This window comes from Petaurus breviceps, unplaced genomic scaffold (genome assembly GCF_028583685.1).
Source record: "Petaurus breviceps papuanus isolate PSGF00001 unplaced genomic scaffold, PetGlider_PUasm1.0 490, whole genome shotgun sequence".
NCBI classification, from domain to species: domain Eukaryota; kingdom Metazoa; phylum Chordata; class Mammalia; order Diprotodontia; family Petauridae; genus Petaurus; species Petaurus breviceps.
Genome location: NW_027186352.1, coordinates 13,346,476 through 13,361,494, shown reverse-complemented (window position 1 = coordinate 13,361,494; position 15,019 = coordinate 13,346,476). Strand labels below are relative to the sequence as shown.

The 15,019-nt window shown below is 50.3% G+C and overlaps 1 protein-coding gene across 5 annotated transcripts in view; it reads right to left on the bottom strand.

Moving 5' to 3' along the window:
• The window catches only part of ATAD1 (ATPase family AAA domain containing 1), a 48,215-nt gene extending 35,943 nt beyond the window's left edge, over positions 1–12,272 (bottom strand). Inside the window, exons 1-2 of one of the 5 annotated variants that reach the window (XM_069101790.1) lie at positions 12,120–12,272; positions 2,247–2,421 (exon numbers count right to left, since the gene is read on the bottom strand). In XM_069101790.1, the coding sequence (XP_068957891.1) occupies positions 2,247–2,408 (162 nt within the window). In that variant the 5' untranslated portion in view covers positions 2,409–2,421; positions 12,120–12,272. Of the gene's footprint in view, positions 1–2,246; positions 2,422–10,176; positions 10,349–12,119 lie in introns of those variants that run through there. The other 4 variants (XM_069101794.1, XM_069101793.1, XM_069101792.1 and 1 more) reach the window with 4 other exon arrangements.
• Between the last annotated feature and the right edge of the window lie 2,747 nt (positions 12,273–15,019).

Sequence of the window (15,019 nt, the reverse complement as noted above, 5' to 3'; positions counted from 1 at the left end):
GAAACCCACACCCTTACATGGCCAGGGGAAGCTACTGCTGGGGACAAATCTATCTGGACTCAAGACCAGGCTTTTGCACCTTTCTGGCCACCAACTGGGAAATGGCTGAGCAAGCCACAGAACATCACTGTGGTATAAGAAATGATGAGCTCGTAGACAAAGCTGGGAAGATTTACACGAACTGATGCAAAGTGAAATGAAAAGAGCCAGGAGAACATTACGCACACTAACACCAATACTGGGTGACGATCTACTACGAATAACTTAGCTACTCTTAGCAATACAATACCCCAAGACAATTCTGAAGGACTTATAATGAAAGGTGCTGTCGATCTCCAGAGAAAGAACTGGTGGAACCTGACCACAGATCAAAGAAACTTTTTCTTTATTTATTTTTCTTGGGTTTTTTTTGTGTCTGTTTTCTTTCACAGCTTGACTTACATGGAAATATGTTTTGCCCGACTATGCACATAAAACCTAAGCCAAATTGCTTGCCTTCTCAATAAGGGGGAAGGGAAGGAGAGCATTTGGAACTAAAAATTTTAAAAAAGAATGTTAAAATTGTTTTTACATGCAATTGGGAAGAAAAATAAAATGTTAAAAAAATTTTTTTAAAGAATGAACCCTTTTGGCCACTAGCTGAAGTTTACTGATCCATTCTCAGAATAGTGTTTTTAAATAACTGGGGAAATGCTAAATTTCAGATCCAAGTTCATAGACCCCACCCCCACAAAATCTCTTCATACATTTCAGGTTAAAATCCCTCCTTGCTACACAGTACATTAAAACTAAATCATAAAATCTGGTTTATTGGCCATAACCAAAAATCACCCAGAGAGCTACAAACTATGAAGGTTTATTTCCAGAAGCTTTTCAAAATAGACTTTCAAACTCAATTACATTCAATATAATAGCAATTTAAATATAAGTAATATTGACTAAGACAAACTGGCTGTTCAATCTCTTAAATAATTCCCTCAAGGCTAACTGGGAAGAGCATCCTAATCAGAATCTTGGTTTATATAGACTTCCTCCCATTTTTAGTCTTCTCTATCTTTTTCTTCCTTGAGAGTTACCAAGTTCCCCTGGCTTTTCAGTGAAAGGTGAAATAAAATATAAAATATCAATCATAAAGCAATGAGACAAAGATAAAAACCATCATTCCCATTACTCGACACTGAAAAGCATTTTGCATGAATAAAATTCAATTACACCCAGAAGAGACCCTATCAATTGGGAAGCTTCCCAGAAGATCTCTCAGATAAAGGATCCCAGAATTCTGCATAATCACTGTTTCCTTATAGAGAATTAACACAGACACTTCAGACCAAAAGCCTTTCAACGATGAGCAAATGGTGGAAAAATAGTAACAATTAGAAAGAATTACAAACTCCTAACAATCATGTGAAAGATTGCCTCAATTCATTAAGAAGAGAAATGCAAATCCAAATATTGCTAAGGTTTCATCTCACACCCAAAGTCTGAGCAAGAACAAGGGAAGGAAGGAGGGAAGGAAGGAAGGAAGGAAGGAAGGAAGGAAGGAAGGAAGGGAGGAAGGAGGGAGGGAAGGAAGGAGGGAAGGAAGGGAGGAAGGAGGGAGGGAAGGAAGGAGGGAAGGAAAGGAGTGTTGGAAGGGCTACAGAAAACCAGGCACCATAATGTACTGTGGGAGGAACTGTGAACAACCGATAGAGGAATGACCAGTAACTATTCTAGAATCAATCTGGAATTATGCCTTTCAGAAACAGAATAAATGTCCATACTGTGAACTCAAAGATTCTTCTGTGAGGCACAAATGATACCAAGACAAAAAGAAAGGTCCCACAGACACAAAACAGTCCTAACCTCTGGTGGTGGCAATGAACTGGAAACAAAGCAAGTGTCCATCAACTGGGGAATAAACAAATTGTGGTCCACGAACGTAACCTGCTACAAGGTAAGAAGAGATTCCTCTCAGAATTCAGACCTGTATAACCCCGTGGAGCACGACATAAGGAAAACCAGAACATTGGCCCCGACAACATCAGTGGGAGGAGCAAACAGGAGTGAACACAGCGACACAGCCAGGGCTGCCCCCAGAGGAGGTGGAGGAGGGGTCCGGGACCTCAGGTGTGCAGAGGTGGGGGCCTGGTCTCTGTGCTGGTGGAGCCCGATGCCCAGAGGACTGGACATGGCAGGTACATCTCTGGAACTGAAGAAATATGGGCACACAGAAGGAAGGTCCCTCCGACATTCACAAGCCTCACCTGCTTCTGAGCTTCCACCTTTTGCTTCCTGGTCGGGTCAATAGCATCCACCATCCACTTGATGGTAAAATATGTTACGGCGCCAAAGATCGTCAAACGGAAAATTAAACCAACAACTTCATTCCGACTCAAGGGACGAGAAAAGGCTTCAGCTTGTACCATCTTGATTATTGACCTGAAAACGAATGGAGAAAAGATCACAGTGGAACAAGAAGCCGGCCACCAGGCGAGTCTGATTTCTGCCAGTGGCAGAATAAAGTATAATTTTCCCTCTCCACCACAAATTCACTTCCTTAAATTTTGTGTTAAAGTAGCAGACTTACCCACAGAGAGTACACTAATTTAAAGGACTGCTCAGAAGCAAAAGCTATTTCCCAATATAGAAGCAGTCAAAGGGCAGAAATAAGTAATTCTCAACAGAATTGGAAACCATTAACCATAGAAAATCCAAATCACTAATGTTACGAGCAATGCCAATCAATACGACCCCGAGATTCACCTCATGCCTCCCTAACAGCCAACATTTACATAGTGCTTTTATGGCTTGCTAAGCACTTTTCAGGGCAGCTGTGGCTCAGTGGATGTAGTTCTGGGCCTGGAGTCAGGAAGATCTGAGTTCAAATCTAAACTCGGACACTTACTAGCTGTGCAACCCTGGGCAAGTCACCTAACTCTGTCTGCCTCAGTTCCTCATCCTCCCTCACCTTTGAGCTAGAGATGGAAATGGTTAACCACTCCAGTATCTTTGCTGAGAAAAGCCCCAGATGGGGTCATGAAGAGTCAGCCACACTGAACAGAGTCATCTGATCCTCACAGCAATCCTTCGGGGGAGGTGCTATGATCCCCGTATAACACCTGGAGAAACTGAGGCAAAGATTAAGGGACTTGTCCAGGGTCATACATCTGGGTTTGAGCTCAGGTCAGGCACACGATACATCCCCGATGACGAGGAGAATGAGGGAGAAGCTGCATGTTGGTGCCAGGCACACCACTAGAGGAGGCCGATGAGAAAAGGGCTCCCAGCACCCCAGAAGTCTACAGCAGCACTCTGCGGGAGCACGGCCCGGGAACAAGGCCGGCGGGTAGCACCAAAGCAGATCCAGGCCATGAAGATGACGTGTGATCATGACGGTCGCTTACAAAGTGCTCTCTGGAATACTCGGCCCCTGCCTGCCAGGAGCTCATGTTCTATGGCAGAGACAACATACAACACTGAGCATTTAAGATCTCCACGGTGCGTGTGGAAGACAAGCTCCGCAGAAAGCCCTCCGATGGAAGAGAGGACTACAGCAGAGCCCGGAAGGAAGCCAGGGGAGCCCAGGGGCAGAGAAGGGAGGGACAACCCTCAGGACAGACAAGCAGGGAGAAGTCCCAGCATCAAGAGGGGTGTCCTGGCAAAGAACTGCAAAAAGGCCACGGTGCTGATCACCGAATGAATGGAAGCCAGTAAAACGCAGGGTCAGAGAGGCAGGAAGGGACCAGCTCGTAACAGGCTGCAGATAAAAGCGGCCACTGGAGCCTAATGAGTAGGAAGGGGTGTGATGTGGTCAGGCCAGCTTTGGGGACATCACCACATAGACAGGGCAGGGAGAGCCTGGAGGTGGGCAGACCTCCCAGCACGCCACAGTCAGAGGCCAGACGAGATCGTCCATTTGAATCATGAAATCAAGTCTGTTTAAAAGTTTACAAAATCATTCTATCTAGCAGGGCCCACACTCAACTGAAGGGCTGAGTGCAGGCACACCTCCAAGGAGTTCAGAGGCTGAAGAGTGATGCAGCCTTTGGCCAGCAGGATTGTCACAAACAGGCTGAGTCACAAGGAGGCTGTCATCAGTGTCAGGAGAGGGAGATGCCAGCAACGACTGAAGGACTTCCCCCAGGTACAAGCTCAGCTGACAAAACAGTACGGCCATCATTCCCAAAAGGGAGGCCGGCAGGGATGATCCATTCAATGATCATCCAAATCCAAATTCTGTCTTTGCCCAGGGAAAATGGCCATCAACAGAGAATTCATCCACACAACAATTCAGCCATATCTACGTGATTGGGGGGAGGACAGTGAGGATTGGAAGACAAAGAGGTCTCCCATCGACATGGGGCTGTGGGGAAAGACGCCCAGTCATGAAACAGACCAGGAGAAGCAGAGAGCCCTGCTGTGGGAAGGTTTCCTGGAACAATCCCACCTGACATGGACAGGATGAAGAGAAGCAAACCCTGGGAGGCAGGAGGGTCCTCGGACGTGAAAGAAGCTGGGAGGTTTTGGTCTCCCACCTGCGAAGAGCAGCTGGGGCCACATTCCCAGGCTCAGAAACCGCCTCTGCCCGTGGGACCTAGGAGAAACTTGCCCACAGGGTTCCCCTCTGTGTGCATGCCTTGGATGGCAGAAGCCCAGGATCCCTTTATAACTGAAGGAAATGCTAGGTTTCAGCTAGAGGCGAGTGAAAATGAAGGGGGGCAGGTTACTCCATCCAAGTCCATGGATGCCTTGAAATCTATCCAAGGACACCACCCCATGGGCTGATGAGCCTCAGGCTCAGAAGTCCTGCCTGAGAGGCCAGCCAGTTCAAGCTCCTTATTTTATAGCCAAAGAAACTGGGATTGGGAGAGGTCAAGGTCACCAAGGCTGCAAAGTCTAGGGAGGAACCCAGGATCTTTCACTTCTCCCTTAGTGAGCTATGGGGCATCACAAAAGCAGCTCTGTAGGGAGGGCAGGGCAACAGCCCTGGAGAGGCTGGGCTTGAGCAGGAAGCGCTCGGCCACTGGCACAACACTCCAGCCAAAGCCTGATCCTTCACCGTGGGAGGCCATCCCTGCCTCTTGATACTATTCAAAATGGCCCAGAAAGCCCTGGCTTTTTTTTTCCCTCAACCCATGTCCCAAGTGCTCTTCTCTTTTCCCAGTCTTGGCCAGACTCCTCTTAGGGACCCTCCCACTCCAGGGTCTCCCCTTTCCTCCACTCCCCCACTACGACCTGAGCAGGCCTCCCCAGGTACCAGGGATCTGGGCTGCTAAACAATGCCTTTTCCTCAGGCCTCTTTCTCCATGACTGCAGCTTCTGACACCCCTGACTACCCCCTTCTCCAGATCCCCTGGGCCCCTGCTCCCTTTCAGTTCTCCTTTACTGAAATATCTGCCAGCTCACTCTGCCCAAGCCCTTCTTTCTCTTTGCCCTCTACAGCATATCTGCCATTCCCAATTCAACGATCTTTACAAAGAAGATGAGTCTTAAGGACAGACGGATAGACAGTTGTCTTCTGAACTGCTGTTCCTCCTCATTGGGATGTTCCATGGGCACCTCAAGCTCGGCTTGTCCAAAATGGCGCCTGCCCCTTCTCCCAATGCCAGGATTTCTGCTGATGATAGCCTTACCGCCCTAGTTACACCCAGATCTGTAACACTGGCATCACAGTAAATCAGCAGACAGTGCTTAGCTTGACCTTCCCCACTCACCAGCCTCCAATCCCAACCAGGGGCCAAGGCCTACAGAATTGCTTCCACTCTCCTCACTGCTGACCCCTTTCACCTCCTCTGCACTAGGCATACAGAGACTGACCTTGCTGGCTCTGGCCAACCTGTTCTCCAATTTGTTCTTTGTGTCGTTGCCAAAAGAATCTTCCTCTGACTGAGCTCATCACTGTCCAGCTCCAAGTGTCTGCTGCTGTAGGAACAACACTGGACCCAGAGGCCGGGAATCTGGGACCAAATTCAGCTATGCTGCTGGTTACCTGGTGCCTCTGGGCAAGGCCTAACCCTAACCTTCTCCAGCCCCTCCAGCTCTCAGTCTACAAAGGGCACCTGCTATTCTCCATGGCCAATAAAACTGATCACCCATGTCTAAGTATGAAGACACAGAGCTCCAGGCTGCCATTTTCCTGCTTTGATCTGACTCTCCACAGCCTCTCTTCAGCGCGTAAGCCCAAGAACTTATGAAGCAGAAAAAGTCCTTCTCCAATGACCAGAAACACACTTCTACTGGCTGAGAAAAGTCACAACCGGCCAATGTTTTATTGGGCAATTAGCCCACTCAGCAGGGGGGTATGCCCACCTTCCTGCAAAAGAGGCTCACTTCTATCCTGACCCTTTCTTAGAGCAGGCCCCTAAACCAAGCTGCACAAAGTAGAAAAGAATGAAGACTAAGCAGTGTGCAGGCCCTCCGAAACAGGCAGAGAGAAATGGGGATGCCAACCAACCATCAGGACATTATTGTATTATACAATGACTTGCATGACTTTATTATAACCACCCTGAGGTTCCTCCACCCCAGGGCCTTGTTTTAAACCCTAAAAAGCCTCATCTAATTCTCCTGCTTCACACAGAAAGCCCTTGATCTGACAATACTCACTTCACAACATGTACACAGCATTCCTAGGTGGCACAGTATAGAGAGCTTGAGGGCTGGAGTCGGGAAGACCTGAGTTCAAATCCAACCTCAGATACTCCCTGGCTGTGCAACTCTGGACATTGAACCTGTCCACCTCTGTTTCCTCAAATAGTGTCCATAAGAGCACCTGCCTCCCAGGATTGTTTGGGGGATAAAATGAAATGCAGCCCTTAGAACAGAGCCTGGCACATAGTAGGTATTTAAATGAGTGCTTTTCCCCTTCCCTCCTTCTCCCTCACAGCTCCTGTCTTCTAGCTCCCACAAAAGATTTTAGAGAGCTACTATGAGAATCCATTCACCATCATTCAAAACATTGTATTTCTGAGAAAATGTGTCCCAAATTTTAAATGTGAAATTGAGAAGCTAATCTAAGTTGGAAAATGCTGGAATTTAACTATCAGAAGAGTTCTATTCACTTCAAACTACAACGATTATGGCCTATTTTCAAAGTAACAACCATTCTACACTTAAAGCCTAACTCTGGCTCTCTTGGCAAATCAGAAAAAAACCAAAACTGTTGAATCTTTAAATTAGGCACATTAGCTGATTTCTCAAGTATCTTGACATGAATAATGCCTGTGATGGTGGATAAACGGAGCTGAACTAAAGCAGTGGTCTGGGATGTCACACCGACATATAATGTTACAAAAATGTATTCTGAGGTCTACCTGAATCCTTGGCACAACCCCCTCCCCCAGGAAAGTAAAGGCCAGACTCTTAGGGCCATGGTGAGTCAGGGTTCCAGGAACCTTCAGTAGTCTTAGCCTATAAATTCTTCAAATAACATGGTAAGTTCAGAGGATTCAAGGAATTAACTTACAATAAGAACCTGTGCTTGGACTCACAAAGAGCTTTCAGCCTTCTAAGATAGCAGCTTATGAATGTTGAGACAGTGACCGGTTAGCACCTCTTTTAAAGGCCATCAGTAAGAAAAGCACAGATGGTCACTTTTACAGATCCCTGAAATCTTTTTTTTAACAGGCTCTTCTCCAGGGCAGAACAAGCTTTGGCCACACAAAAGGAGCTCCCCTGATAAGGCAATCGAATTGTGAAGGCACTCAGTCTGCATGAAGAAGGGGCCTAGGCAGGCCCTGGGTCCTTGGCCGCTCCTTCAGATGGCTGGGAAGCTGCTTGGAAGGCAGCTCAGTGGGCCCTCTCTGAATCCTTCATGTGGTATGCCTCAAGGTCACATCATCTGGAAATCACTTTACAGATCCTATTTCAAAAGAGGGTGTCGGACCATCTGGTTTCCCTAAGTATTTCCAAGTCTGACATCCTGATTCGTGGCAAAGATCTAGGTCCTTGGGGACACAAAGATGGGCTCAGCTGGTTCCTGTCTCCAAGAAGTTGGCAGTCCAGTGGAGAGAAGGATCACTGTATCCTAAAGGCAGGACACCCAGACCTACAGCCAGCTTTTCCCCCTAATGTCCAGCATGAGACCCTGGGTGGGCTGGTTCTCCAGTTGTACAATATGATGAAGCATTCCCCTTAGAACTTCCTGGGCTAAGGACAGGGGATGAGTGCGAACACCACAAGTCCTTCTTCTCCTGGAGAAGACCTGGCACGAGGGCGTGAGAGCTGGTCAATAGAAGCCACAAGCTTGCTGAGGGCCAGGCTGGTGGTGGAGGCAGTGGCTGAGGAGACGGCACGGCAGGGCAGGCTAGGTGAGCTGAGGCCCTCTCCAGCTCTAACTCAGACGCCTGGCACCCAAAGGCCCATCTTGTTCTGGGCTCTAGGCCTCAGCCAACACAGATCGAGGGAAGCCTGGCGTTAGGCCCTGCTCCTGCACAGACCAGCCGTGACCACCATGACTGCCAAGGCTCCCAGTGCAGGGCTGAGGTCCCCCCGCCCCCAAAGGAGTTCGGCCTGCGAAGTCCATACTTAGCCACAGACCCCACGGGGGAAGGAGCCCCGAGTTCAGGAGTGCGTCTCTTTGCAGCTGAGAGCCATGATGCCATCTAAGTGGGCCAGGGTCACCTAGGACGAAGCAGAGCCATGACTGACACTGGGCCCTGGCCTCCGTAGTTAGCCGTTCATTACAGCTGGCTTACAATCTAAAGAAAAGACTCTTCCATGGTGCCTGGTCCAGGGCTAGGAAACCTGCAGCCTCAGGGCCTTCTAGGACCTCAGGTGTGGCTTTCTGAGTTCAGGTTTTACAGAACAAATTCTTTTATTAAGGGGCCCTCTCTCGGCATTAAGTGTCCTTGGCGGGGTCAGAGGACGCAGACTCCAGTCCTGGATCGGGCTGGGCAACCTCTAGACACCACCTTCCCTCTCTGATCTATAAAAAGGCAGGGAAGCAAAGCTCTGCCAAGAGCAGACCTACTGTGTACAGCGAGCTGTCTGACTGTCACGGGGGAGGCAGGCTGCCAGGCCCCTCCTGGGGCTCCCTCCTGCCTCAAGGGGTGGAGGGGCATTTGGGGGTGAGGTGGAGCAAAGGAGGATCTAGTGCAAACCTCTGAATATGATCCCCTTCAATACTGTAGCTTTGAAGAAGTCACACAGCTCTTTCCAGGCGGGCCAGCCCTGATCTTCCCGTCTTCAGAGAAAGAGCAGGCTTTGTGGATGGCCCTGGGGGGTCTCAGGAAAACATGGGAGCATTCTGATGCTCCCCAGGGATCTGGGACCCAGCCTAGGACACCCTATTAACATGCCCCTATTGTATTCCAAGTGCAGAGACTCGATAAGCAGGGAAGAATCCTGAAACAGCTGTCATGGAGAGGAATCCCCCCCCCCAGGGGCCCAAGCTCTTCCCCCTGACCCCTGTAAGAACACACAGACAGACACAGACGGACAGACCCCCCCCTCCACTTTGGTGCCAGCGCCTGTGCAGGGAAGCCCCCGCTCCCTTCGCCTCCCAGGCTCCTCAGAGCTCCCAGGAGCCTTGGCTCACCCTTCCAGTGCCCCCTCCCACCCATCTCATCGGGGGTGGGGGGTGGGGAGCCGCGCCCAGCCCAGGACAGCCGGGGGCTCGGGCACCCCCACTGAGAGGAGGCTGGCGCAGCACCCCCGGTCAGCGTGCCCCGGGAGGGCTCCCCCCCACATGCCTCAGGTTCCCCTCCTGTAAGATGCGGACACAGTGACCCTGGAGGGCCCTGCGCCCGTGTACAGGCGGGTAGGGGGCCCAGGGGCCCAGCCCCCAGGATGGGGGGCGTCGTGCCCCCAGGGGCTGGGCCTGGGGAGGGGGCGCAGGCCCTCCGGGCCCCTCGGAGATCCTGGGCACGAGCGCCCATAGGGCGTCTGCTGTGTGCCTCGGAGCCGGCGGAGCGCAGCTCTCGCTCCTCAGTTTCCCCGGCCGCACCGCGGGGGGCCGGGCGGGCCTCCCCTCCTCTCCCCTCCCCCACCCGGCCCCCCACCGGGCCCGTGACCTTGGGCGGCCCCGCGATCTCGGCCTCGGCGTCCCCGGGCGCTGTGGGGGTGCGGGGCCCGTCCCCGCGGCGGAGCCGGGGCTAGGGAACCCAGGCCCGGGGTCCGGGGCCCAAGGCGGGGCCCGCGGGCAGGGAGGGGCCGGCCCGTGACCTTCTCTCCTTCCTCCCGCCCCACGCTCACCTGGCCGCGCGGAGGCCGCCGAGCCCGGCCCGAGTCTCGCCCGGAGCCCGGAGCCCGGAGCCCAGAAGCCGCCGCCGAATCTCCCGAGACGACCCGCCGCTGCCGCTGGTGCCGCGGAACCAGCCAGGGAGCAGAGGCCGCGGTGCGCATGGCGCATGCGCCAACCCCGCCCCCGCATGCTCCGCGCCGGGTTTTCGCCGCCACCGATGGGGAGGGTCAGAGGGAGGCGCGGGAAGGAGCGCCTGGAGATGGACCTGAGAACCTCGGCGGCCCCTGAAGGGGCGGGGCATCCGCCGACGCCCTGGAAAGCCCGGAGAATAAAATCCTTTCCGGAGCGGAGCAGCGGTAGAGGGTAGAGGTAGCATCTAGAGTTGGAAGGGACCTTAGTGGACGTCTGGGGGTCCGACGTACAGGGAAACTGAGGCCCCAGAGTAAAGGGCCTTGCAATAAGGTCCTGGGATCACGGAACGCAAGACTGGAAGAGGCTTGATGGACTTTCTGCCCTGGCATCCCTGGTTTCATTTCTAGTTTTGCTTCCCCAGCCCTGTCCTTTCCAAGACCCTGCAGGGAAAGGAAGCTTCCTCCTTCTTTCCAAGAAATGGCAGTCAGTCGCCTTTCCCTGTTCCCAGCTCAATTCTGTGTCCCCACATCCGGGAGATCCCCTACACCTGTGCAATCACAACTCTGGTACCTATTTTAAGCCTATCCTCTTGATTCCTAACAGAAGCCTGGCAGGATTTTTTTTTTTTTTGAGGCAATCGGTGTTAAGTGACTTGCCCAGGGCCACCCGGCTAGTAAGTATCTTTAAGCTGTATTTGAACTCCCTTCCTCTTGATTCCAAGATTCTATCTATCCACTTCTATCATCTAGCTGCCCCCTGGCAGGCCCTGAGTAAAGGCTCAGTGTATTACTGAATTAAATCCAGTTCCTTCATTTTAACAGATGTAGAAACTGAGGCTCAAAAAGGACAAGTGACTTGCCCCAAACTGCAGTCAGTTAATGATAATAATGATCATTATAGGTCACTTCCAGGCTTGCAAAGTGCATTCCATACATGACTTTATTAGATCACTTAAGGAGGTAGGTGCTATTTTTGTCCTCACATTAGAGGTAAAATGGGGGACATAAAGCTACTTTTTGAAGCCAAAAGACCTGGGTTTAAGAGTCACCTCTGGTACTTATTACCTGTGTGACCTTGAACAAGGTAATCAACTTCACTAGGCCCGGTTCCTCCTCTATGGATCTTGGATTGGATACCTTCTGAAGAACTTGAAAAACTCCATCTGTGCTAGGTGACCCAAGGTCACACAGAACATATTAAAGGCTGAATTCGAATCCAACTCTTCCTGACTCCAAGTCCCCATTTCTTGTGCTGGATTTCAATTCTGTTAGACCTGGGTTTCGTTAACAGCTAAGACAGCTGTGTCACTCAGGTCCAGTCACTTAACCTTTTAGAGCCTGGGGCTCAAAGAGCTAAGGCAGGAGAGAGTTTATCTATATTTGGAGTCCAGAACCGGCCACTTCCTGTGACCTTGAGCTATCTAATCATGGAGTTCCCACTGGCACTGCCTGCCTCAAAGCTTTCTGAAGAAAACCCTTGGTAAACTATAAAGCTACGAAAACAAGTGATTCCTATTAATATCCAGAGCAGGCCCAACCCGGATTATTCAACACACACATATATGTTTGTGTACATGTGTGCACATACTCATATACACACTTGTGCCCATATACACACTACTTCAGATGCCAAACTCACTGTTTTGAGGACTAATTTCTCTACAGGAAGACACGAGTCAGAGTCACACCACCACACAGACCCTAGCCTAGAGCACATGGCGACAAGTCAAGATCAAAGCTTAAAAAGTAGCCAGCATCTGCAGAGGCGCCCCTCCACCCTGGACCCGAGGCAAAGAAGCTCCCCCACGTGGCCCCCTACGTACCCTCCCAGCCACGACTCCACCACTCCAGAGGACCAGCCTGGCGCACGCCCTGCCCAGCTCTGACCCGGCTTCTTCTCTCCCAGGGTGAGGCGCCTTTAATCCTTTCGGTTCCGAAGCCAGGCTCACCCTCCTCCCTCCCTTTCGGAAGTTGGAGAGATTAGTGTAAGGGGCGCTTTAAGAAGAGGGGGCGGGCCTCCCCAAAGAGCCCGCCTCCGTCCCCTGGGGTCCAGGCGTTGACCAGCTCCCGAGTTTCCTCTCCTGAGCTCCAGCTTCCTCCTTAGGCGGGCGCGGCTCTAGCGGGCGGGTCAGGGAAGTCGCGGAGTCCCCTGCCATCCCCTCGGCTGGTGATGCCCGGCAGAGGACTCTGGGATTTCGAAACCAGCCTCCCCTGGGCCGGAGCCCTAGGTCTGGGAGCCGCCGCCGCTCTCCTGCCCAGGATGCGGGAGCAGGAAGGCCGGCTTTCCGTGTGCACTCTCCGGCCCACCTCGCTCCAACCTGGAGGCTCCCGATCGCTGTTTCAGGCCGACTTGGAAGTGCTACAATGTAACTGCCGCCGCTTTGTGCCTGTTTCTGGGCTTATAGAGACTAGAACAGCCGCAGAATGAAGGGCGGCGGAGCTCGGGCGAGCTCACGTTTAAGAAGGGCTTATTAATGGAAAGGTAGCGCGGAGACTGGGCAGTATTCCGGGGTTAAAGGCAGGAAGACCTGTCGGAAGCCTGCCTCAGATTTCCTACTGTGTAACTAACCTTGGAAAAGGAACTACGTGTCTCAGTTTCCTCTTTTGGAAAATGGTGATAAGAATTTCCACAGGGAAGAGCGTCTCAAGTTCAAATGAGATCTTCGTAGTGTGAATGTCAGTTTCATCTACTGCTGCGCTCTAGGTACTGTAGCTGCGCGCTAGGTACTGTAGCTGCGCGCTAGGTACTGTGGATCCGGCGATCCCTGCCCTCCAGGAGCAGCCTCGTTACCGGGAAGGGTCAAAGGATGGAGGAGGGATAAAGCATTTCACCGAAAACCTGAGATGATAACCACCAATCCCAGAAAACGAAAGGCTCTGAGGTTTTGTGGAAGGACACACCAGCAGGGCTTCTCTGCGCTCTAGGGCAGTGCTCACACCCTGTCCGGATGCAATAAGGACCTTTCATTGGAGCTCAACAAAAAGTTCTGCCTCACCCCAGCTTCCTCCAGACAACAGGAAGCATTAATCATCCTCTGCTCACACTCCTCTGGTCTTACCAAAGACCATGGCGACTTTGAGGGTATTGCAGGGGTGTGCCAGAGCCAGCCAAACCTGGCGACCAGAGCTGGTTATTACATTTTCACCGTGAGCATCTGCACCTCAGGCTGTCAGTACTGAGGGAACACAAAGCTTCATTCCTAAAAGGCCACTGTTCTAGGTTTGTTTAAACTGGCCTAGAGTGAGATTAAATTTAAAAATAAAAAGGTTGGCTATATAGTTAAATTTTGTCTGTTGTCTGCTTTCTGAGAGCTACTTTGTGGGGTTTTAAAAATTAACATTTATTCTTTTCAATGAACAAAAATCTATTTTCTCTCCTTCCTCCCTCTTCCTTTCCATTAAAAAAAAGGAAAGGAAAAATCCTTTTAATAAGCATAGTTAAATAAAATAAGTTCCTGCACTGGCCATGTTCAAGAAACACATGTCTTATATTATATCTTGAGTTCATTACACCCCTGCCAAGTGGGACTTTTCATAAGGACTTTTCATAAGTCCTCTGGAATTGTGGTTTGGTCATGGTGTCAGTCAGAGTTCTTAAGTCTTTCTCGGTAGTTTATCTTTGCAGTATTGCCATCACGGAACATCTGTTCAGCCTTGAAACTGGATCTTGAAGTATTTGAGGATTTCCTAGAACCAAAAAAGTGGAACAGGAGGACAAGCCTGAAATTCACCAAGAAATATTCCCATTGCAGGACTGGGACTTGGTCCATAGAATCTGGCTCATTGACTCCCAACCACTCAGAGAAAGATCTAGAAGTTTTCTTCTATCTCTGATGGAAAACCACAGAAACCATCTCAAAAAAAAAATGCTGGTTAATGACATAATCCCAGGATCCAGCAGCTCTTAGGCATTACCCACTGTGGTGGTGCCTGAGAATGAACAGAAAGTTATGGATATATGTAGATTATCAGACTTTGAACAAAAGAACCAAATACAATGTCACAGGTACAAGGTACCCTGGAGTAGGCAGCCCATCCCTTTTTGTCTTGGACTTGAGCAATAGGTACTACTGATTTCCTATGTCTGTTTCATCTGTTCATCTGGATTTTTATCAGTCTGAGTGTGTGCCCCAAAGAATCTCTGGGCACCAACCATGTTCTGATTGATAACGAAGAAGTTGGGGAGATGAACTACCTAGAGCTCTCATCACCCCACCCTCACCCCTGGCTGTGCTTCTGATTTAGAAGACTTGGATACTATGCCTCATCTGCCCTCCAGCCTCCTTCCACCATGCTGAGTTTGAGTTGCCATGCTTCATCCATTGGTGCCTTCCTTCTGGGACCTCCATTTTGAGGAGAGGCTTCATTCCCTTCCTGCCTTTGTTTCTGGTTTTCTGGACATCAATACCATTTCTATTCCTCCTTTTTCTAACTTCCTTGTAAGTCTTCTCCCATTAAAATGTGTGCAGGGACTGTTAATTTGCTTGTATTTCTATTCCTGCCTGCTTAGCACAGTGCCTGGCATATAGTGAATACTTAATACAGTAAATGTTGTTTAACAATTGGCTCTTTTAAATTTAATCTGCATTAATATTTACTCTATCGCTTTCTTAAGTCCAGCAATCAACAAGATAATAAATCAAGCTGGTTTGTAGTGTTGCTGATTTTTGAGGTGTAAATGTTCACAATGAAAAATTTAATATGCAGCTCTAGCTGTCAGGCT